The sequence below is a fragment of the Orbicella faveolata genome, unplaced genomic scaffold, assembly GCF_042242905.1.
Source record: "Orbicella faveolata isolate gen_17 unplaced genomic scaffold, um_ofav_v1 contig_1, whole genome shotgun sequence".
In the NCBI taxonomy this organism is placed as follows: Eukaryota; Metazoa; Cnidaria; class Anthozoa; order Scleractinia; family Merulinidae; genus Orbicella; species Orbicella faveolata.
This window is the reverse complement of record NW_028301536.1, coordinates 17,348,690-17,373,533: the sequence shown is the minus strand read 5'-3', so window position 1 is coordinate 17,373,533 and position 24,844 is coordinate 17,348,690. Positions and strand designations below refer to the sequence as shown.

The 24,844-nt window shown below is 39.2% G+C and overlaps 2 protein-coding genes and 1 long non-coding RNA gene across 5 annotated transcripts; 2 read left to right on the top strand and 1 right to left on the bottom strand.

Moving 5' to 3' along the window:
• The first annotated feature begins 693 nt into the window (after positions 1-693).
• LOC110045749 (protein DPCD-like) lies at positions 694-6,857 on the top strand. 3 transcript variants are annotated; one of them, XR_016208185.1, is made up of 7 exons: positions 694-814; positions 1,425-1,505; positions 2,112-2,230; positions 2,385-2,518; positions 3,324-3,426; positions 3,920-4,082; positions 5,598-5,726. XR_016208185.1 is itself a non-coding variant. In XM_020751375.2 (6 exons), the coding sequence occupies exons 1-6, from the start codon at positions 739-741 to the stop codon at positions 4,022-4,024; spliced, it is 618 nt and encodes a 205-aa protein (XP_020607034.2). In that variant the 5' UTR covers positions 698-738; the 3' UTR covers positions 4,025-5,726. The 3 variants fall into 3 exon arrangements, 2 of the variants coding, with proteins under 2 accessions (XP_020607034.2, XP_089149005.1); XM_020751375.2 differs by having other exon boundaries at positions 698-814; positions 3,920-5,726; XM_089292879.1 differs by lacking the exon at positions 694-814 and having other exon boundaries at positions 2,031-2,230; positions 3,920-6,857.
• Positions 6,858-15,034: 8,177 nt separating this feature from the next.
• LOC110045631 (uncharacterized) lies at positions 15,035-16,020 on the bottom strand. The gene is made up of 2 exons (XR_002296270.2): positions 15,436-16,020; positions 15,035-15,363 (listed from the first exon to the last, which is right to left on the bottom strand). It is a non-coding gene; the product is annotated as an uncharacterized LOC110045631 (long non-coding RNA).
• A 629-nt stretch (positions 16,021-16,649) lies between these two features.
• LOC110045630 (uncharacterized) lies at positions 16,650-19,952 on the top strand. Its single transcript, XM_020751224.2, has 2 exons — positions 16,650-17,042; positions 18,626-19,952. Exons 1-2 carry the CDS (start codon positions 16,982-16,984, stop codon positions 19,540-19,542), a joined length of 978 nt encoding a protein of 325 aa, XP_020606883.1. The 5' UTR covers positions 16,650-16,981; the 3' UTR covers positions 19,543-19,952.
• Positions 19,953-24,844: the final 4,892 nt, after the last annotated feature.

The window sequence follows — 24,844 nt, the reverse complement described above, 5'->3', positions numbered from 1 at the left end:
AAACTCTGGGTGATACAACACACTGCATTGAAAAATAATCAAGCTTATTTGTTGCGCACAGAGATTACCAAAAGTCACCTAAATAGTGGTATTTGTCAGCATTCTGGTGTGAAAACAAGCACGGTGACCCCCTCTTTTTACTACGTTTTTAATATCTCCTTGTCCTGTAACAACAGCATATGGCGGGTTCTTTTACTAGGGAATTACCTTAAGCTCTTAATCTCGAATTGCTCTCCTCTAAAGGTTTAGCCAATCGCATTTTAGTAGCTTTCTTTAGGGGTCTAGGACCTGTAATAGAGGCTTATCTCTCTGTGAAATACCTGACACACAGTAAGACGGACTTCCATCCATGTTTTGTTCCCTCCTGTATCGGAAAAGGAAGCATAAGCGGTGTCTACGCGAAGCTTATAATAGAAAATGTCAGATTTCTGCCATCCACTGTGATGACGCATCTCGTTGGTGATAAGAATACAGACAACTCTAAACCTCATTCGATTTGTTTTTTTACCACAATATCAATGTTTTTCAGAGCGTGAACAAGAGTGTGACACATTGACGCGAGCAGCGTTGTCTGGACTCTTATCGACAACAGCAAATTAGCCAATCAGATTGCGAGATTAGTAGCAATTGTGGTAAAAATGTTTGTTTTCCACAGTTTCTTTACCAACCTCTCTCAGATCAGAGTTCTCGAGCCTACTTTGCTTGTGGTCAGCAGCATCTTTAAAATGCGAATTTAAAATGGCGGCGGCAGAAGGGAAGTTTGTTTGGTTGGAAACGCTTCGAAAAGCGAGAAAGACGAGTCTTGTTCAAGATGGTAAGTGATGCAAACCATCAAAAACTGAATAAACTTAGTTTTTATAAAGCTTTGTCGACAATGAAGATAGAGAACGAAGATCGATGCTGCAAGACTGCGTGTTGAGACATCACTCGGGAAATCGGGGAAGTGTAAGCTTGAAATCTTACATGTCGCTATCGTTCATTATAGACTACGTACGTGTGTGTATATTATCAGAGCAATTTCCTAAAATGTGTGGCAGGTTCTTGTTCCGTTAAACCTAAAGAAGACAGATGCTTACTTAAAACAGAATAATACAAAACCTTAGGGGACAATAATCCTTTTGGCTGGAGACGGTAAATATTAAATACACCTAGGTTGTAAACTTTAGAAATTTGGCCTAATCAGTAATCAGTGACAACTAACCACCAGCAATAGGGTTGTTTGCTAAAGGAGTATATATTGTAAAGGAGTTGAGGCATAAGTAGTTGGTCTGAGTGTCTACTGACAGTGGAAGTGAGAAATGGTGCTTGGATGGTTGCTATGGGACCTGATCCAACTCGGCTTCCTGGGGTATGGCTTGTACTTTTTTCACTAAGCTTTAAAACTTTTGGGTGTTATTTTTCTGTAATGTTCATAATGTCACCAGGTCGACGTAAAGTCCATTACACTTTCCCTGATGAAACAGAGATGGTGGAAGAGTATGATGTATCATCTGGAGAACTATTGGGTAAGTTGCAGTCAGTGCTAAACTTGTGACAAGTTATTAGTGTGATATGCCTTTAGGTGGCCACCTGTGTATTCAACAATTAGACTACGAGCCCAAGTTTTCTATGTATTGAGCAAACAGTCAACGAGGCATAGTCGAGTTGACTATTGCTCATACAAAGTGAGGGTGAGTACTCTTATTTTTTTTTTGTAGACACTCTAAAGCATTACAGCACAAAACCTACAATTTTGGGTATTTTCACCTAAAATTAAGAATTATTTTTGAAGAGCAGTACACACACTCGTCCATCAGATTCAGTGAATAAAAAATGATGAGAGAACCAATCAGATTTGTGGATTTCCCATAAACACAGCTGAGTGGCTACTAATTAATGATAATATGTTAAACAATCAGATGAAGGATTTATTCCTCCATCATTTTCTAGTGTTTGAGCTTCTGGTCTTTGAAATACATCCTGCATCATCTGAAAATCATACCAATCAGTGTAGTACAGGCTATTACTTTGCACATTCTCTTGGCCTACAGCTGTAGGTATGGTAAAATGGCTCAATGTGGGATAACAAAGTGCAATAATGGATCAACTGCCTATTAACTATTCCATTCCAGTAAGGAAGTGGAAGAAGAAGTCTAGTGTAGGAAGAGAAGGCAAATGGGAATATGAGATAGGTGAAGACATGAGACCAGTGAACCTAGATGTGGAAAATATCAATGAAAGTAGAGGAAATGTGAGTACATGTACAAACACTGTCTGCTTTTTCAACTTTTTTCACTGACTTTATACTCATTTGGATACAGTAGGTCCAGTATTAAACTTGGGTGTCTGTTTACACAAAATATTATTTGCTAACTTTGAATTTACATATATATATCCATCCTTAGCCAATTTGCACAAGAAAAGATAATAGCAAAGCATTTCAGTGGAGGATAAGAAACCTTCCCTATCCTCTGAATGTGTACAGTGTGACGGTTGATGATGACAAGCAGTCCATTACAGTAAGGACAAGCAACAAAAAGTAAGAGTCAACTGGCACTCATTGAACATAATATAAACCTGGCCAAAAATTTGCCTACTGATGAAAAATATAATGTGTGACTCAGTATTTATAAAACTCATCAGCGATGGATGAGCTTTGGAGTACTGTATATAATATGCACCCTGAAGGTACATGTGTACACCTGTATGTGCAGCTGAGTAATTCTGGTGTGTTGTTCTAGCTATTTAGTTCAACCTTGTGATCTGCAATCACTACTCACTGTCATTCTAATCCAATCTGCAGAAGCCAAAGCTAACGGATACTTTACTCAGTACAGGGTGGAAGGGGTGGGAGCAATGATCTGCAGACTAATTTTTCAGGTAGAAAAAGTGTGATTTTTTCTACCTGATGTTTTTGCCGTGTATAAATAATGATTAACGATTAAAGATTACAGACTATTAAAATTGAACCGGCAGAGGGTAAAGCCACTCATGATCCACAAGGACCAGCTACAGAAGTAACTGTTGTCCCGGATTAAGTCCCAGGGACTCATTTGTATCCCTGTTAATGCCCGAGGTCTCCTTGCAGGTCACATCTTCTGTGGAAGTTAACTCCTTAAAGCCACAAGAAACTTTGTCTCCCTCAGGTTGTAGGCCTCCTTCGAAACACCCATTGACCAACTTATAATTGATTGCCTCTCTCTGGATGTTTAACTTACCATCAGCAGTTCTACTGAAAACCAACTTTGATTGATGTTCAGTTCTGAGTTCTGAGTTCTGAGTTCTGAAATTTGCCTCCGTTCATTTTAAGAACCTACTTTAATAATTTCCTTCTTTCTTCACAGATATTTTAAAAGATTTCATATTTCTGATATGGAAAGAGCAAAATTAAATCTGGAACAGAGTGCGATCTCCATAGCTCATGCAAATAACACTCTCATCATAACAGTAAGTTGGAATTAAGTTGAATGCCAGTTATAGTGGTGATATATCCTAGTATTAGCAGTATACCATAAAGTTACACTAAAGAAAATCCCTGAAAATAAGCTTCGCGATGTTCATTTTACTGGTATTATAGAACCTTCACATCGTTATGTTCTGAGATGCAGTATTTTTATATGCTGCAAAAAGTAAATTGAACTACAGTATCGCCTCAAAATATAAACTATTAAATTGCAATTATTTGTCTTGCCATACCAAGCCCTCTCCCGCCGCACCCACACCCACCCCTGTCCCCTCCATGGCCCCGCCCTACACCTTCCCTGAAAACTAACCCACAAGAAAGCCTTCAACAACATGAGCCTAGGGTTTATTATTGTGGTACAGTACTTCAAGTATTCTCAGTCGTCAGAAGATATCATTTTGTTGTTTGGGCAGACAATTATGTCTGATTCGGTAATTCAGGCTAACTCGATGCCGCATGTCTATTTTCTGTCCTCAGTACCAAAAGCCCTCGCTGATACTAGAACAGGAAAAGGTAGTTCGACAGGAACTGGTCAAAATGAAGTCAAGTCGTGATGGAGATGTGGAATGCAAGCCAAGCTGACAGGAAAAACGTTCGTCATTAGTAGAGGATGCCGTGAACATTTTCCCTTCAATTTATGGTAAAGAGCAAAGCATTCGCTGTCACTCATCATCCACAGCGGTTTGAATATTTGTCTTGAAAAAATATTTACAGATGCAAATATCTCAGGTCCGTCGATAGGAATCTGTCTGAAATCCTAAGCCGTCCTTATTAAGAGAGCTCCTTATAAGCAAAGGAAAGCGAAGAAACAATCAGTAGAGATTTTATGGGGAGGACTTCAATCAATATAGAAGAGACGGTGGTGATGATGGGGCATTTTGAAAAGATTCCGAATTCTCGTTTTCTGGGTGTGGTTTCAATTCACTTTCAAACTTAACTGCCTGTTTGGCAGTTACCAGCTCAAGAACGAGAAGTGGTCAATTGCATATAATTTTTTTTTTCATTATTTATTATTATTATTATTTTTTAACAAGGACGGTTGATCACTTCCCTGTCTTTATATGGATTCTCTCCTCCCCGTGAGTAACTGCCAAGTCAAAATATTGCATGTCGCCTGCGTAGCGTTGTACAGTTTAACAGAGAGGTCACGAATCTCTCAGTTGCTGCTCCTGTTACTACTAATCTCTATGAAACCAGCAGTTACCACAATATTTTGATAAACCTCAGATGTCTACATAGAGTGTAGAAACTATTGCGAGATCCTCAGATTAAGGGTTGCTGATCATACACAGATTGCACGGATCGCTTAACCTCATTCACGTCTCTCACTCGAATGGTCCGATGATACACCAGGGCAGCCTCCACCCTAAGCCGCAGAAATTTGAAAACACAGCTATATTTCTACGATTAGACCTACCGTCCATTCTAACCCGTCACGAAAACGAACCTTTTCGAAAACGCCCTTCAAAACGCTGGCTTTGCGTTTTAGTGTGAACAGAAAGCATTAAAAACGGAGCATTTCGAAAACGTCAGAGTCACGACAATCATGTGATTCCTCTGCCCGAGTTTTCCTCAAACACAAATCCAAAATGACCGGTGGTCGTTGCGTTTTTAAATTTCTCCGGCGTCGTGTGGACAAAAAATATTTGATGCGTTGTAAGAGTGAAACCTTTTTCAAATTCTTCCTGCGTAGTGCAGACGGGGCCTAGGTTTTATTTGCTGACAAGAGTTCAACGGACCTGGGGCCCGTTTCTCGAAAGCCCCGGAAACTTTTCGGGCCCATAAAGCCACTTTCAGTTCACCTGTATCTAAAAACGGAGTGGAGTATACGCCTGAAACTTCTTGACTGAAGGGAACCTCTGTTCATATTAAGAATACGCGAATAAAACAGCTCTGTAATCATATGCTTCGAGATTTTGCTGTGACTTTCCGGTGCGAAAACTTTTCGGGACCTTCGAGAAACGGGCCCCTGACCGCAATAACCGCCTCATGGTGTGCAGGTAACTGGCACGGAAAAAGGAAACAGAAAGGAATGTTAGAACTTTGTTGTCTTTATATGATTGTCTCAATTTCATGTTGAGTACACTGTAAATGAGACTAATTTACATTTTCAACGAAGTCATACTTTTTTTACCGTTACTACATTTTGTTGCAGTTATTCTAGATTTAGATTGGTCCACTTGCCTGGACAGTGCACGAGTGTACATAAGCCAAACACAAGTAATCCCTATTACCAGTGGAAACAAAGGAAGCCATATGTTCTCAATAAATATGACATAGTTCAGAGAGGAGTTACACAGGGGAATGGCACAAAAAATAATATTGCCCGCTGTGGCATTTAGGTGGATCTACATTCACGCTATGTGCAAACTTACCTTCGTTCTTCTCCGTTGCATCGCATATCTGAGGAGTATTGCTGTCCCCTAGACGGGATCGATTCAAGCCTTGGCCAGATTGTGCCAGCGTTACGCGGCGGCCTTGCGGCCAGGTCTCAGTCTGGGATCTTCCCTACAGACCTCACTCTAGGTCAATAAGTAGTTACTAAATTGGAGAGTCCGTAGAAGTTACCTGTCACAGCAGTCAGCGGACCACAGTGCCAGGCAACATTATCCCAAACTCATTCTAAGCACTGAGTCTCATTCAGATTGTACTGGTATACTCAGTGTAAATAACTTAGTTTTTACTTCATTCTTGTTCATTCCCGTGCCACATAAGAAAGAGACGATGACGACGCCTGGTAAGCGCGGAGGGACTGGAATGAGACGTCTTTTTTAGCGGGAACTAAAACTCTAAGACAGCGGACAACTTATGCGCGGGAAAATTAAGTAACTCATATGAGACTACTGTTTTTTTCTTTTAGACGATATATAAAGAATATTGTATGGGCGAGCGTAGATATGGAATTTCTCTTCGAGTGTTCAACTTGATATCTCACGAGTGAGAGAGGAAGCGAGTGAGATATTAAGATAAACACGAGAAGAGAAATTCCATATCTACAAGCAGCCATGTATTATCTTGTTTATTATATAAACACACTAATGGCGACTTTTTTGACGATTTTCCGAACATTTCCGAACACTTTCCGAAGATTTTCGAAAATTCTCCAAAAGTTGTTTGAAGGCCTAACAAACGTTTCCGAACATTTTCCGAAAATTTCCGAAGATTACGGAAGATTTCCGAGGAAGATCTGATGATGTTTCGATCATACAGTAACACATTTAAGTACAGTTTAAGGGATAAATTATGTAACCATAGCATCGGTGACCTTTTCACTTGTGAAAATAACACGTTATTTTCACGTGTGAAGATATGTTTTCGCGCGAAAGCTCACCTGCTACTTCACTGGTGTCTGTATAATAAATGTGAAGTAATACACGGTTGAGAAATATTAAAATGTAATTATTTTATTGTGTGCTATCGTTGCCCTTCCTAATTGTTTGCTGACATGAGTGTGTTAAGAATGGCTATTAACATAACAATAACAGCTTCCTTGGTCTCTTCTCCTTGAGAACTCGAGTGGGAAATTTCCGACAGCACGTCAACTGCTAGTGGTCATCCGCCACTGAAGACAACTTGGTCAATAGACATTGTTGACAAAGTAAAAGCGGAACATTTGAATCGTAAGGAAGGAAGCCTTTGAAGGGAGAATATTCAGTTAGTCTGTTACGGTTTTTACTACGAGTGGCATGGGTGAAGAGGGGTAGAGTACGCTTAAAATCTGGTATGCCACAAAACCGCATAGTTAGACAGTACAGCCACTCGCACATGGTTAAACAGCCATTCGATTGACTTTAACAACACTCATTTAATCGACAAGAGAAATTTCGCTTGAGGAAAAACCGGCATGCATCTTGGCATATCGCGATAACAAGTGAATGAGAGAAGAATTCGAAACCATTACCCAGACAACATATTCAATTCTTTTACCACTTCGCATTAACAATTTATTACCCCATAAACATTTTTGTTGTTTTTTCTTGCAATTTTTTTCTACTTCGCACTTTTTTTACATTATATATTTCCACGTTCGCGCTTTTCATCCAAATTTTTTTTTTGTTGGCAAAGATCGCAGGCTGGCAATCGAAAGGTGGCTATTTTTAACTCTTTCAACCAGAAATGGTTAGGTAAATTTGCTCCAATGCAGCTGTTTTAGTTCAACGCGTTGCCCGGCCCTCGCGATTTGTTTGACGCATCTCTGATTGAATCAGTGCCGAGAGAGGCAGACTGCCATCAGAGTCATTGGACACGCCACCCGTATCTACTGATTTCATTTACAGTATACAATTCTTCTTTGTCTCGTTATATGTCTTTCGTCTACAGCCAACGTTTTCTTTTTTTCTGTTAAAGAAAAACCTCAGCCCAGCTCACAGCGAGAGCTTCTTTGGAGGAAACTTGGTAGGGCTGAAGTTAAGTAATTGTGCAGTGGTGATTTTATTCCTATACTCGCATGGTCTTCGCAAGGGGTCGATCGATCCGCAAAACGTGTCGTTAAATACAACTTAATAAGTCATTGTCGCTTGCGCTGACAGCATATTGAAGGCATTGCTACACTGTTTGCTTGCGAGCGAAAGTGAGAGAATATACTCATGTAGGCGGTGTAAATTCTGCTTGGATCGTGGGCGTGAGAACTTTATCTAACTTAGATCAGCTTTGCCGATTACACCCTTCTCTGATTAACTTTCAATGACGCTTCCTTACTATGTATGAATTTTCTTTTGAAATAGAAAAGTGTCTATGCCACTTGATTGACCGGAAACAGATCCATGGTTCGGTTAGAGGACAATAAGGTCACCAGTGGAATGCACTAGAATTAACGTGCTTTCATTGAAATTAAAACGTAAATCTGTTGCATTTTTTGCCACGAGTTTTCTTTTATCATTGACAATTTTATTACAAAACAAGCGTAGTCAATGAAGGATTTATTATATGGCTTTTGGGAAATTTTTTGCGGGACAAAACGGGTAGTCCCGTGCAGGCAAGGTAGCGCCATGTTGCCCGCTCGGGTAGCCAATCACAGCACAGAATTCGATTCATCTCGCACGTTGGCGGAGCTAGCCATACAATAATAAAACGACTTATTAACCTCGAACGTTTGGTCTATACGGGAAAATGTCAAACCTCGGCCTTGCTGAATACGGCAAAGTCTCCGTTTGACAATCCCCGTAAATCTCTTACCCTTGGCGAAGAGCTTTATGAACTTTATCTTTATTAGCCGGTTTGCACTTTTAATGTGCAAGTTTCTCAGCTTCTGTCATTGTTATTGTTAGTTAGTTGCTTATCTTAAATTTAAAATTTAGTTGTTACTTCTTTTGACTCTATTCTAACCGTCACTTCCGTCTGAAGATGTATGTCGAAACATACGAAACGTCAAGTTTAATGAATTTTTTTCGAACATGCGTTTCATTGTCATGTTTGTCACCGCACTTTGTGTGTTATTTCTCATAAGTAGTTAATATTTGACTGGAAATAAAGCACTCTGATTGGCTGATTTTGGTTATGGCTCTCTGAGCTGTCGCATTACAACAGTATTACAACAGTTTTTTGGCATCGTTACATGTACATGATCCTCATCTAATTTCTTGATATCCGAAGTTCTGCTATCTCGAACGGAGAAAATAAAATGAGAACGAGAGAAATTATAGATCATCCATAGAAGGCTCTATTAACCAAATGGCCATACCCCTCCAAGCCGCGCTAGTCTTTACTCTTCCATGTTGGTCCGGTAATTAAATCTTTTTACTCTACTTATGTATTGGTCGTCCTTGCCTATCGATATTTTCATTTCTCTTCTCTTAAAGGGCTCTAGTCGCCCACGCCTTTGTTTTTGTTTACATGCGAGAGTTTGGCTATTATATTTTATTCGGAGTATGTCGAAACGAAGGAAATCACTGTCAAGCTTCTAAAGATAATTAACACTACTTGCAGTAAAGCAATAAAAATTTCGATTCACCAGGCAATATCAATAATTTCAGGCTGACTAGGCTCCTTTAAGCTTAGCTCGTGTTCTCCCGCACTGGACGCCATCAAGAGACTGTGATCTAGGTCATAGTCTCATGAGGCCATATTGTTTTTAAGGAGAATTACCGCTGACAAGAGATGTAGTTCCTCGTTGTGTAAAGTTCTACACCTATCTTGCAGTTTCATATTGGTTTCCCAGGTTGTTTTGAGGTGACATGAACGAGAGAATTACTTGCCAGTTTATACTTAGTCAAAAATGATCGGTCAAGTCAATGTTGCTTACACAATATACATCAGCAACTGAAGTTTTGATATGGGTGTATGTGTGCTGCATGGGTTCAACTTGTAATAAAATATATTCTTCTCATTGTTCAGCGAGGGCAGATTTTGCAAGTCAAGTTCGCAGTGAAACGAAGCAACAGCGTCCGGCGATATTGGATAAGTGAAAAAAGAAACTTCGCACTTCTTAATTGACCAGCGCCCTCACTAAGGCGAGAAGCGACGGGTCATACTTCTGCTTGTAAAGACAAGTCTTTTCCGAAGACGCTATCATTTATGATCTCATACAAGCTTACCCTGGGCGAGAGAAGGGATCGAACCATAGACACCGAGCGATGTGCTTGAAAAACACAATGCCAAAACCATTAACGGAAAAATGTGAAGCATCTTGCTATTGAGCTGCCTGGGGTATATTTCTTGATATTGTCTTCAAGATTTTTGTTACACAGTCGTTAAACGTTTGACGTTGAAAAGGGTCATAAGCCACAAAAGGAGGGAGGAGGCTGCGCTCTGTCGTGAAATGAACTTACCTGCGACGAGGAGTATTTGATCTGAGATTACTGAGTTAGTAAGCGAACTGTATTTCTTATTCTGACTAATCATTCTTTTGTTTTAATTCTATCTCCTTCAATCCGAAACAAAAATCTCTCTGTGCTTAATATTTATTAACTGCGATCTCTGTTTTCAGCTCACGAGATCGTTACGGTGAAGCCCGATAAGTTATCGCCGGGCTTTGAATGAATTTGCTTCGTTTTATTCAGAGCTTATCTCTCAGGAAGAAGAGAGGACTTTTTTCGCATTTCGTCGAAGCTACTGTTAAAAGTTTTTATTATTATTGTTATGAAAAAATGAAAGTTTCAATGCGTTTGGCAGGTTCTACCTGCTGAAAGGCGCAGCCATAAAATAACTCTTGATATTGCCGGACTGGCTGATTTATCAAAGTTGGCAGAAGAAAAGAGAATAGTCGGTTAGCCCGCAGTCCATCAAATTAACCACTTGGTTAATTAGGACATGAAAATAGAAAGACCAAAATGTGCTTGTATTCATTACAAGTATAACGATCAAAATCAAATTCTTGGTATAATTGCGTGTGTTTGCCCTTAATTCAGCTGATGAAGTCTGCATGGTAGTTTCGCGGAGAAGATGCTTAGCTAGTTATTCATGCGACTTCTTTTACGAATCACACAACAGACTCTGATGGACACGAAGTTGATTTTAATTGGTTAACTTTTAGAATGTGAAGAAACTAGTATAGAAAATTTATTAAATTTGACAAACCTCCCCTTCCTTACCTGCTAGCGACAACAATCCTCAATTAGTATTTACTCGCTCATTTCGCAAGCATGGAACAAAGCAAGGGAAAATGCATGGCTACCGCAGAAGTGAAAATGCGACAGAATATTCTTTTTCTCTCCTCCCGTTCACACTACGCCGGAGAAATTTGACTGAAACGCAGCCGTTCATTTCTACGGTTAGTCCTACCACTAATCCGTCACGAAAACGGAGCTTTTCGAAAAAGCTTTTCAAACCGGAGGAATTTTAAAACACCGGCTTTGCGTTTTAGTATGGACGAAAAACATTTTGAAAACAGAGCTTTTCGAAAACGATGACATCGCGATAATCACGTGATTTCCCTGCTCGAGTGTTTCCCGAACACAAATCCAAAATAACCAATGATTGTTGCGTTTTCAAACTTCTCCGGTGTAGTGTGGATGGAAAACATTTGATGCGTTTTCAGAGTGAAAACGCCTTTTTCAAATTTCTCCGGCGTGGTGTTGACGGGGCCTGGCATTACTGTAAATGAAGGCTAAAATCATGAAGCATATTTTCGTTCTTGGATGGACTAAACCATTAAGCGTTGGGGTCTGATTCTAATTAACTTAAAAACAAATGCGTTTAAACGTTCGTATACCTCACTTTAATTGTTGGCCAAATTAAAACTGTGCATTTTTCTCATTAACCTTTGTTCCTTTGTTCATGGCCGCCCTCACACTCGCACATCACTGACCGAACAAGGCCGAACCTTAATATTTCCCAACATCGGCGAAGACCGAAGATATCCGGCCGAAAGAACCACATTTTATTACAACACAATGATATTTAGGACGGATTTCAATTTGGCACGACCCCTTTAGGAGCATCAGATTTCGCCCAAATTAAAAAGAAGCTCCTTAATTTCAACGAAAAAAATATCTCTTTGTTGTGTGACTGTGGTTTAAGCACCCCATGGTGCGCGGTTTTTATTAAGGTTAAATTGCTAATACCCTGAAAAAAGCAAGTGTCATATTAAGAAAAAAAGAGTCACAAGCAACGATGTTGTTGAATAAAGAATCATTTTTGACGGCTCAGATCGTCTTCCTTAATTATGGCGCGCTCTAGCATCATATCACTGAAAAACAGAAAATAAAATGAAACTGGCGCTTAGTCTAAAACTCACCGTCAAAAAATAGTATTAAATAAAATAATTAAATAAATGCAAGAAAATCCAGTTTAATTCATGATGAGTGCTTTGTGATGTTTTTGAACAGGTCAGGGTTAGATAAAGATCCCCTAACCTTTACGAAAGAACGAACAATCACCTCACTGGAGTAACAAAAAGAACATCAGCTTTCTACCTGTGACACTGATGACAAATTAAGAAGAGATAGTATTGTAATGATTTGGGGGAATGAGGCTAAAAAGAATCAGGAATTGTTCAATGCCTCTTCCAACAGGTGTACCTGTTCAAATCTCAAACATGACGATGAAATTATTCTTACTGGTTGGATATTTTTTTTATCGCGAAGGCAAAGTATAGATTCGATCGTCTGTAAGGACAACAGAATAACAGTGGGTAAAAATGAAAGCCGATGCACTCGGCTTATGAAGTGACTTAATTTAGCAAATCCGAATCGTGTTTTAATCGGGTTTTGCGCATGCGGTTGCATTGATTTTGAACACTCTTACCGCGTGGTTATGTACACTTGTCTCTGATGTCAAGTGAATAATTTACCGACGGTACGGCCGTTTAACTAAAGCCCTGTGCTAATATTCACCACAACTTAGAGGGAAAGGGTAAAGAAATCTCATTCGTTGTTCTGCTATATATATGGGCAAGTTGTAAGTAGTCAGCGAGTCAATGTTTTAGTCAGAAATTAAAAAGAAATCATCAGTTGGTTATCGATCCTTGGTGGACAATTGTCGTACGTCACGAAACTACAAGCTAATGCGAACAACGACACGCGACATGATTCCAAATCAAACTTATCATGAACTTATCAAAGACCTCGGTCAATAACATAGTTATTTTTATTTTTACCCCACGGTCTTCTTTTAGATGCCTTTCTCATAGAACAAGAAGAGAAAAATCGGAAATTAATATACGGTTATAACTGGCAACAAAAGGAGACTTACCATGAAATAAATTTCGTATCTAGCATACCTTTTTATTCAAATATTTCTTTTAAGTTTTGCTAATTAAATTTCCAAATTAGATCATTCCAGTGTCATCTCGCTTCAGTAACCCCTTAATATAACAAGCTATTATTGAACCTTCATATTTACCTTTGTCGTTTTAAATACACTTGATGACCAGATGGCGCCATTGTTTCTGTGGTTTTGTTAACATCTCGTAAGACTCCGCGAGGATTTCCGAAGCTAAAACGACATCGCTTATAGTCATGTTTCCTTCGGTAACTGTTCTGTTTCAACGCGATTGGGTCGAGAATTTCCTATTTTCAGTTTAGCAAGACGTGAGTTGCTCTGCACTTTTTTCTATTCCCACTGTTAGGCTTAAGTTTGAAAGTGCATGCATGAAAAAATGTGGTTGAGCAGATTTATCATGGGCCGAAAGAGTATCGCTGTCCCTGGTCAAACGAATGCCATGTCTAAGCTGTTTAGTCTTTAATCACTTAGGAACGTACGAACTTATCATTTGTCTTTTGTTGTGGCAAAGTTATGCACGCGAAACTATTGAAATAAAGTAACATTCCCGGAAATATGGTAGTTTTGGTTATGTATTTGTTTTGTCAGGAAAAGAGCCGTCAAGGCTGGTAGAATGGAACCGTAAAATTTGACAAAATCCCAAATACGAGAGATTTGTGCATAAGCACAGGTTTATATACAGATGGAACTCATTAAGACTCCTCGTGTTTACAATCTGTTAAATTCTGGATCAGTTACGCATAAATGTATCTTTTACGATGGAGACTGCTGTTGTTTTTCCTTCGATTCAACTAGGAAGATTTAGAATAAGCTTATTTTTATTTAGATTATTCCAAGCCGTGACCATAGGATTTCAGTATGTAATTCGTAAATGCCTAAACTAAAACTTCATCTACTGAAACAGTGTTAAGTTGAAAATTCCAATAGCGAAATTCTCTAACTACTTAATCGTTTTGTTGCTGTCCGCACAGACCGCCCTAATATATGAAACAATCTTACGCGACACGAGCCAACGTTAGAAAAGATTGCCATCTGTTTCTACAAAGAATCGAAATTGCTCCTCCAGAAAGAAAGAAAGCGTGGGCCGTTTTAATCAAACTTTTGGTCATTTAAATAAAGCCTTGTTCCTTGAGCTATAATGAGGCAACACGGATTTTCGCGTCGAGAAATGGTAGACATATTTGAATGTCTCTGGATATGTCTTAAGGGCTTTTGCGTTGATTTTAATTCGTTCTTCTAGAGCGAGAAGCCACGAAAAAAAACATCTTACTTTCGTTTGGCACAGCTCCAGGGCATATATACTGAATAACCATTTTGCTCCAATACAGCTTTTTTTGTTTCGTCTATAATACCTGCCATTTTTGTCAGCTGGTAACTTCCTAAACGAATGAAATTAAATCAGCCCTATTCAGGTTGGAATTCGATTCAAAAACTCTCGCGAAGTCCTTCTTCCTTGTATTTCTTGCTAAACTAACTAAATCATCCCAGTGGACCCGTTGAGCTTTTTAAAGTATTAGTGTAACTTTCTTAAGCCTCTATCAGGTTTATGAGATTTAAATCTTAGTTTAATTGCCCTTTTAAAGCAAGTGCCCTATTATCAAATATGCGTCAAAAGCGACGACGAAAATGGGTTTCAAATTGAGCATACGTGCAGTAATGTGTGCTTCTTGACAAATTTTTTTTCAGTGACTAGAATGATGTTACTTTTTTCGCATACGATGTAAAAGAAAACCGAGATGTTGGCTTGGGCGTAAATAATCTAAATAGATTTGTTTAACTAATTGAGTCACACCCTCAATATAATTTCATAAACATTCCAAAGCACGTGCAAAATTGAGCCATGTGGCTTTTCAAGTCAGATTTGCCATATGTTAAAAACATTCCTTTCTTGACAACGAAGACGAAGATCTTGTAAAACTACGGAGTCGCACGCGCTTTTTCATTCGTCTTTTATTTAAACATTTCAGTTTGTTTACAATATAGGTTATCTGCTATCTTGCTGCCATATTTGCTCTGACGATAAAACGCTTTCAGCTCTTCTCTTTGTTGTTCGTTGCAAGTTCTTAATGGTCTATCATGTAACTGATTTCAGACTCTTAACAGTCGTAAATCTGGCATCTGACTACCGTGACAGGTTTTCTTCTGAGCTATCGCGCTCACGTTAGCTTCCCAGTCAAGTGATCGACCAAGTCCTTGTTTACAATAGAAACCGCAAAATTATACAGTATCCTTTTCTTTGCTTTGCCTTGACATTGCTTCCCCTTAGTAGAAAATAAAATGTTTCTACAACTTCAAGGTTAAGGATTAAAACTATTGAACCTTTGTCAACTCACATTTTATGATATATTGATAACCACCCATTCGTTCATCTGATTCTCCCATCCATCTATGTCTTCCCCACTTTAGAACAGGTCAATTCAGGCTTTCCATGCGCGTGTGCATTGTTCGACTCGGTATGCGCCAAAAGTGAAAAAACGCCGTGCAAGTAGTCACGGAGCTTCTCCATTCTCTTCTATCTCAGTATGAAATTATTGTCGAGATTTAAGTGAGAACTGACGGAAAAATTTCTTCTCAATTTCCTCCATTGTCTCGCGGAAAACGTCGATATACCTTTGTTCTCATCGCTCGGGGGTAGTATCGCACCTGTTTTGCAGCGCACGTGCCTTTACCAAACGAACAAGTGGCAAAGGCGAGAGTGACTGGTGGCGTTGCTATGTGCACGACGCTAGCAGTGGCCAAAATCAAACAAAAGCATGTTCTCAGAAGTAATTAGCTCATGCGATTGAACGAAGTGTCGATCTTGTTTGAAATGTTTTGATAAATCGTTCGCACCAACTTGAAGTTCGCCCGCGCAAAATAAACATGTCAGTCGTGTGATAAATCGCGTGTTCTGAGAGAGCGACGAGTTGTTTAGAGGGCAGGATAGATGGGATATTTCACGGCTCTATTTCAGAACCGGGGACAAAAGGCAGTTTCCCTATTGTATGAATAATTGACACGGCATGGTTCAGTGACAAATAACATACTTCCAAATATTTCCAAATTAAAATTTCATAACGCGCAGCACAAAAGAACATCGCTTCAGTTTACAGTGCGCTTTCTAAATCGGTTTTCAAAGGTGACAACGAAACCCTAATCACCACAACGCATTATTTTTACGGCGAAGGAATGTGTTGCTATCAGATAGTGTAAAGTGGAAAGAAACCTTGGTCTTTTGTCTTACTTTATTCATGGCGGTCTCCTTGGTCAGAATACTCATCGATAGCATTGTTCTCGCTCAGTTGTGCTCATGCGAAAGTTATTTAGCGTTCTGCGCTGCGATTGGTCGGTTACCGGCGCCACTAGCAGCGAACAAGCCTGCCAAGTTTTAAACAAACTATTCTATCATGCATGCGCAATGCGATACCCCAGTTAAGATTGGCCGACAGCGGCCCATTGTCAAACAGGATTAGTCGTTTAGCCCTTTTCCTACTCGCGCAACCTGCAAAGCATTGAATTCTTGATGGGGCCGGGGCAGGTCTTTAATAAATTAATACCCGGCCAGTAGTATTGCAAAGAGGTTGTTGTTTTAAATAACAGATTGTTTTATTCTTTTGTCGTGATATGATCAAGGGGCATTCAGTCTCCATGTATGAAAGTTTGCGCCAGGCTAGCAAGTGGGAAATTGTTTACGACCGCTGTATATCCTAGCTACACCTGTCCAGGCCACTCTCGAGGCCTATAATAACTCAACCAGCGCAAGATTCTTCAGTTCATTTTAAACCAAAGTTAGCGCACGATCGCCGGAGCCTTAATCATACACCAAGAGTATCCCAGAGTTCGGACTGACATCTATCTACAGAGATCCACATATCAAGCCTACAGCCACAAAAATCAAGAATGCCTCGCTCATTTTTAATCAAAAAGAAGGAATTCAAGAAAAACAATATCACTTACTTTGGTAAGTTAAATTTAAGTCCTTTTCATACGCTTGAGTTGTGACCGTTCATTTTACAAATTTCTGCCTTTTTTAAAGTAAGTTCGTAGTGCTTCTAGTAGCAAGAGAACAAAGTTCTTAAAATAAATCAAGAAAGAGAGTCTATTTCTCATGAATAGAACAAAAATAATCATTTTTTAATTGCCTTTTTCACTGCATGGCGACTAAGGACAAACTACTTCTCAGTTGTTAAGCGAGACTTAGCTAGTTTATTTGAAAGTGCCTCGGTCTGTTTAACCCCTCCACTGTAGTTTCCACAGCATATTATTCTGTTGGATCGAATATCTGTCGAATGACTGTATTGAAGATTTTATTTCTTGGATTAAGTTTTCCTCTTTGTGGAGAATCTTAAACATGAGTCGACCTTGCTACCCGTAAAATACCTGGAAGGTCTTTTAAAAGGCATCAAAGAAAAATCACCACTGAGCTACTTAAGCCTCCAATGTCACTCCTAATGGGTACGTAAATTAGATTAGACATATTAGGATGTCCTGAAAAAATTCGTGTGGGATATAAGTAAAATGTGATAGTGTAGACGAGAAAAAGCACGTCCACGGTTTGTCCTCTTTGGCGATTACAGAATAGCTTCTTGCCGGTGCTGAATTATTTATTCTTGGAGTACAAACATCGAAGCAATTTTCATCCCTTCTCTGTCAGAGGCTTCCTGAAAAAATCAGGACATTTATACACCAAAAGGGTTTAGAAATTCTTTTTCTATCTATTTAGAGCTTTTTAACAGCAATTCTAATGTCCTGGAGGCAGCATTTCAATACATAACATCTTAGAACTAGTGAGCTTTTGTTCTCGATTGAACATGGAAATCCAGTTATTTTGGCGTTTGATTCTACCCAGAAGATTTGAAATGGAATTATTATGCTTTTCTATCTTGCTTGCGGTTTGTTAAAGAGCCTTCGGATTAAGAGAACTGTTAAAATGCATCAAGAAAGGGCTTCGTGGTGTTTGATGACTTTTATAAAATGGTATTTTTAGCCATTAAACATTCATAGTAAAACCCAAATAAAATTGCTCGTCTTTTTTCACTTGTCGCCGCTTACATTTCATCGTTCCTTCTAAGATAGACAAAAAAGCCCGACTCCTTCTTCATAATCCGGTAGATTTTTATAAATTTCAGGATTTACAGTTTTGGTTAAGCGTAGTTTCGTAGTTAAACAGGCATTCAGCAGTGTAATAAAGTCACTGTAAAGACTGAATAACCAAGAATCAATTTAATTACCACCTTTAAAACTTTTCAAAGAGAATCGTTAACGAACCAGTGTTTACAGTACAGTTATTGGGAATTGGTTTGCCGAATTAATACCGCCAAATCTACCAGTCGGCATGAAAATCTTGGCTACTTTGTCAGCTACAAACAGGCGTATTCTCGTTAAGCTCTCTCGATACACTTTGCGTATGATAAACGATTAGGGTGTAAGCCATTGCGGTTTTCTACCAGGGAGGAGCAAGCCCGAGCTCGAAATGTTAATTGTAACTGCTTATTACTTAAGTAAACTTAGAGTTGCTAAGTTGTTACATTCTTACACTTACAGACAACACCGAGGATACCCCACCAACTGTAGCATCTTCACAAGCTGAACTGTATCGTCTCACAGCGCCTTATGCCCAACCCCTAGTTATGCCAAACAACGAACCGCATGTCATCAACACAAGCAAGGAATATAACGGACAGAACGGCTTTCATGGTGATAGTGAAAAAAGAATGAACGCGTGGAATAGGGAGGAGCGTCCTGATAGCGAACGCTTGGCGGATTTTGCGGCCATTAAAGAAGAAAAGGAAACAGATTCCACGGGAAACGAAAAACCTTACACGTGCCAGCACTGCAGTAAAGTGTTCACCCGCTCGTGGAATTTCCAACGCCATGTTCTCATCCACACGGGCCAGAAGCCATACAAGTGCCAGAAATGCCCGAAGGCTTTCGCCCTAGCGGCGCACCTGAAGATCCACAACCGAATTCACACCGGCGAAAAGCCGTACACCTGTAATATCTGCTGCCGTGGATTCGCTCAGCTGACCAATTTACAGAGACACATCCTGACACACACGGGTGAGAAACCACACAAGTGCCAGTACTGTCCCAAGGCGTTCGTAAGCTCGAGCGATCTGCGAAGACACGTCCGTATCCACACAGGCGAGCGCCCATACAAGTGCAAACAGTGCTCCAAAGCCTTCACTACCTCTGGCAACCTCCAATCGCACATTCTGACCCACACTGGGGAAAAACCGTACAAGTGTAACATCTGCAACTGGAAATTCATCAGCTCGAGTAATCTACGCACGCATATTCGAATTCATCACGCCTACTATCTGGAGAAATCAAATTCGAATCACCATCGCCCCGAGCAGCAAAACGCCCGCATGCCCCCTGACACGGCCACAGAGCAAATGAGAGAGAACATGCCGTTCAAAAATCTTCTTGAATCACAAAGGGAACAAGTCTTTTACTGACTTTAACCGCCTGGACTTTGAAGATGTTTTCCGTAATTTTGAGTTTACGGGCACGCACGAAAACGCAAGTATTAAGTAGCGCGTGTTTTGTAAGAGTGCCAAATGATTACTAGAGAAGTATTGGGCTATGAATTTGTCAATTCGAGTTAAATGAAACGCTTTGAGAAAAAGAACCTTATTAAGGAGAGCTAATATAAATAACAGTGTATTTATGTAAAACAATATGTTAAAAAAGTAACTTTTGATATTCAAAAATGTACAAGAAGTTATGTAAGCGACGAATATATTTGAAGGACAAAGAGCTAGAAAGATCCAAGTGTGGTTATATTTTGTGAAATAGAGTATATTGTTATTTTCAGAGCCTTTTACTAAAGAGAAGTAATTAAAAGTCAGAAATTTTCACTACATAATGGTGTGCAGACGAGAAAAACGTCACGTCTATTAAGTGTTTAACTCACAGGTGGCTGCATGTTTTAGCTGCGAACCACCGCAACCATTGTTATAGAACCTTCTGCATAGATATGGAGTGGCGCCCAATGCTGGCTCATTAAAAAGTCTGTTACGCTTGAGTCAGCCGCAAATGACTAGTTAGAAAGAATACGGAAACCCAATTGCTTTAAAAGCACAAAATGAGATTAGGATACGAATGTCCTAAGGAAATCTCACTCAAATTGTAGTAATTGTCCATGATGACATTTTTTCGTTGCTGTTCATGGTGGCAAGGTAGATAGGCGAGAGGATACCGTATGTTATTTTCTCATTTGCTGATTGCCAAATGGTCATTGTCATTAATTCGGCATGTACATGTAGTTTTGCAATTTCACTTTTGGCTCGAATTCAGTCAGATTCCGAGATTGATCCGGAAAATTCGAAGTGGTGAGATCTCCGATGAATAAAACCGACCTGGTTGACTCTGAAATCAGCTTAAGCTACACATGGCCGAGAGGGCTCTCTCTAGCTAATTCACTCACGCTTTTTTTCAGCTTAACATCCCAAGAGATGGTATTAAGACATAAACACAAAGGTCGGCTGCGTAGGAGGACCACCTGGTTCTAGAACGCATGATCAAGTCACGTGGAAAATATCCGGTGACCTGCGTTAGAAAAGGCAACTATTAATTCTGAAGAGTGAAAACACAAACAAGAATCGTTGCACCAAAACACAAAAAGTGGGATGGCCTAATGATAAAGTCATTTAGAAAATAAACGGCGCGAGTTGAATTCGAACAAAAATTGTTATTTATTCAGCATTCATAACAAGTATTGAGGGAGATTTGCCGAATATCATTTCGCGTAGATCACTCGCCGAATTTGAAAAGATTTTTCCACATTTGCATAAGAATAAATGACCGTGGGTAAATTTTGCAAATCTTTAAAGTGCTACTGGCGTAGAAACGGCCGAACAATGAATTCTATTGACAAGCTCTAAAGTTCCTTACTGGTTCAACAAGAGTTCACAAGGTGCAACGGCGAAAAGTCATCGGTGGAGACTTAAATATCACCAGATACAGGTGCTGTGCCTTAAGATCAATACTGTAGCGCGATACGACTACCAATGACATCAAATGTGTCATAACACAACATTTATCTATTATCTCAAGAACAAAACGGCAAGTTATAAACGGCCATTTTTGGCAACTGTTGGCCCCAATATGTATGAGCTGTTATCTATTTAAGTTTGAACATTGTACACACGTTTCTGATTGAAAGCTTACTACGAAAAGGATAACAAAAAAACCGTGCACAAAAAGGTGTAACGAAAGAATTAAGGCACGGACTAATATGTGCCTGAAAATGACGAAGGTAATGGGGAAAAAAAAGCTGGAAAAGGTAGAGTGACTTTCCGTATCCATGCACATGACTTGTATAAAATGAATGCATGACGCTGTTATTCTCCTATCTATTTCACTCTGGTTTTGGCAACTGCTCAACAAAAATATGCAGTTGTTATCGCTATTAATTTGCTGCGTAGATCAGTTGAAGAAAAAGAAATAGCGAAGGTAGGACAAAACATACATTGATGCGCAAACTACAGTCAAAATGTGCTGCTTTGGAAACTCATATCGTTTTCAATTTCTTTTTGGCGAACGCTCAAAAATAATGTAGAGTTGATATTGATGTTTGTTTGCTGCAAAGTATAGTTTGAAAAAGAAATGACGAAGATGGGAACTAAAACAAACAAGAATGCGCAAAACCACATTCAAATTACTTCTTATCATACCATACTTCTGCTGTTTTCAATCTCTTTTTTGGCAACTTCTCAACTAGAATGTACATTTGTTATCTTTATTTGTTTGCTGCACAGTTCAGAAATGACGAAGCTAGGAAATAAGCAAACATTGATGCGCAAACCACTGTCAAATTTACTGTTCATCAATTCCTATACCTTTTCTCCCTGATGTGTTTTGGTAATTTTTAATGTACAGTTTCCATTGATACTTATTTTTTGTACAGCACAGTTTGAAAGAGAATTGACGAAGGTCGGAGTAAAACAAGCAATGAAACCCAATTAAACTACAGTCAAATGTACTGTGTAGTATTCTCCTATCTTACTCTCTCTCTTTTTGGCAAATACGCAAGAAAAACATGCAGATGTTTTTGATATTTGTTTGCTGCACAGTTCAGTTAAAATAAGAAATGACGACCTAGGACTAAAATAAACACCGAAGCACATGACACCGTCAAATGTAAAGTGTTTAAGAAGAGTTTCAAGTGCAGATCCAAGCCAGTATATTAATCGTATTCTGCAGTGGTTGCTGAATTTAATTTTGACACTGACATTAACGCTTCAGTGCTGATGTTGAGAAAAAAAAAAGAATTTCTATCTCAACAAAGATTTTATTTCTATTATATAAATGCAAACTGATAAACTCAAAGGCAAAATATCTCAATTATGGACGACAAAAGTTGTATTTAAATTTATACAATTCATGCATCAAAGCAAATTTAGGCCCCAAAGGTGCGCAAGTTTTTACGGTGGACGTGATCGTCGCAGCCGTCATGCAGCAAGCATGGTCTGTCTTCGCAGCTAGTGTAGTCAGCCCGTTTTGATGTTTTTAATTGTTGTCAGGATTATATTTTTGCTAATTTTGCGAATCCTTGAAAATTCATAAAAACGAAAAATTCCCATACGTAAAGTTTCTTGAGGAAGTGCGAGGTTAACATCACATGCCTGATCGTTCTCAAATCACGAATACAATTATTAAAACGCGTTGGCCGTACTTTTCTGTTGATTGCGGGGTGCACAAACAAGAACCGGAGAGGCTGTGTCTAAAAATAGTCCCATGTAAAATATATTGTCCGTAAAAAAAATACTAAATTCTGACAGTGTGCACTGTCCATTGCGCCATACTTTTAACCCCTTTATTTTATATCTAAGAATTTATAATCCGCATCAAGTATATCGAGTATCCCCCTCAATTTAAATGTATTTAACTCGATGATTTATCAGCTCGTCGATACAGCCCAGTATTTCTTGCCATTATCGATACTACTGGGAATGACATTCTCATTTATGCCTGCAGCCCTGCTTTTTTCCGTTTGCACTGGTAACGGATAAACCCGAGCATGAGCTGTCCTTTTGCAATCCTCTCGAAGATCTGAGCACAAGGGTTTTTTAAAAAGTACTTCGCCCGCGCATGTTATACTTACCAAAACTCTTATTCTTATACTTGAGAGTGTTTCAAATCAGGAAATTCGGGGGGAACTCACACGTTGGAAAAACTACGCTCTAGTGAAGTGAATGCGTCGCAAGTCAAGATCACTGCGTTAAAACGTGGGTTAAATAATTGGCCCTGGAAGTCCAATATATATGAAGCTGCAAAGTGTACAAAGCTTAAGTCAACAAAAAACGATGGTGAGATAGACTGTTTTGCTCAGGTCTATTCACCTGAAAGTGGAAGAAACTATTAAGCGTTATAACAATATGCAAAAGCAAGAGAAGATAAAGGTAAGTACCTTGATCATCTTTTGGGACAAGTTACTTTGTCAAATTATTCAAAACAGGATCAGGGATAACTGCAATTCAATAGTTTTATTGGCCTAGCCATCGTGGTACGTGGTATGAGCCATAATACCATTCTCTACAAACATGGAAAGCGTACGCATAATTTTTCGGAAGTTTTAGTTTTCTATATTTTGGGGGCGTTTTTAATAAAACAATCATTCCAGTCGAGCTCGTTGGATATGAGTTGATATGAGATGGTCAACTCGGCGCTACGCCCCTCGTTAGCTATCTATTTTCTCGGAGCCGTTGATGGAAGTTCTTTGAACTTCTATGGTACTAATTAACTGTCGAATGTATGGCTTTATCTTAAACAAGCTATTTTCAGCAAATGTTTACATAGAAATGGTTAAAATTAATTGCTCATAGTCGCGAATCACGAACCTAGAACTCAAAAGCGTTCAGAATGAAACTATACCAACTTTACATGAAGCGGACATCTTGCCGGCTGTTAACTTAAGATATGATGGGGTCCTCGTCTGTATACTTATTTTAAACCTATAATGGGTTATTCAATCACTTAAAATTTGGGACTGCAGGCTAAATATAGAGCAGGTCCTTAATTAAGGATTACTGTAGTTTTAATAGCGAGAACTCGTTTGTCTACAGTTTGACAATTCCAAACAATCATGTATTCACGCGAAACGTAAGTTCCAGAACAAACAATGATTAGCGTAACTGAAAAATAATTGGCACTTTTCGGCTCTTGTGCTTATTTCAAATCGAAAAACTCTGTTATTGAATCATTTAACTGCAAATAAGGGTTAAATAAAACAAAATTACAGGCTTTTGACAAATTGGGGGCGTTTTTAGTTGTGAGAATTTTCTTTTCTTTGTTAAACAACAATGTGGTACCTGCCGTAATGGACAGTTGTACAGCCGCGCTATAAACTCAGCTGTTACTTGTAGTCGTGGGAACGGGATTAAGATGTTGGGAAATTGGCGTTTCTAACTTTTACGCAGATGACAGTGTTGGATGCGGGTATAGCTTTCGCATTCTCCCGTGAGAAATATCGGTGAATCCAGTGCTATTGTTTGGACCATTTCGGGTAGCAGTTACTCAGTGTTTTTGTAAAACTGACAGAAACTGCAGGAACATAACGGACAGAAAAAATGGATACTAAATTGAATGCTTCACGTTTATCAGTTATCCAGCTGTCTTTCAGACTACAAAACATTTGATCAGGGTATTCGCAAAGCCCAGATTAATAGAAGGCAGGCCATTGAAAATCGCGTGTTAAAATCTCACCAAAACGATCTTCCTTAGTAGAAGTCCATATATAACTTAAGTAACTTGCCT

What these genes read in the sequence shown, in the direction of transcription:
- LOC110045630 (XM_020751224.2), top strand. Translation starts at nt 16,982, where the DNA reads ATGCCTCGCTCATTTTTAATCAAAAAGAAGGAATTCAAGAAAAACAAT. An exon ending in AAACAATATCACTTACTTTG is followed by an intron (nt 17,043 to 18,625) that starts GTAAGTTAAATT and finishes TTACACTTACAG; the next exon opens with ACAACACCGAGGATACCCCA.
- LOC110045749 (XM_020751375.2), top strand. Translation starts at nt 739, where the DNA reads ATGGCGGCGGCAGAAGGGAAGTTTGTTTGGTTGGAAACGCTTCGAAAA. An exon ending in ATCATCTGGAGAACTATTGG is followed by an intron (nt 1,506 to 2,111) that starts GTAAGTTGCAGT and finishes ATTCCATTCCAG; the next exon opens with TAAGGAAGTGGAAGAAGAAG. An exon ending in ATAACACTCTCATCATAACA is followed by an intron (nt 3,427 to 3,919) that starts GTAAGTTGGAAT and finishes TTCTGTCCTCAG; the next exon opens with TACCAAAAGCCCTCGCTGAT.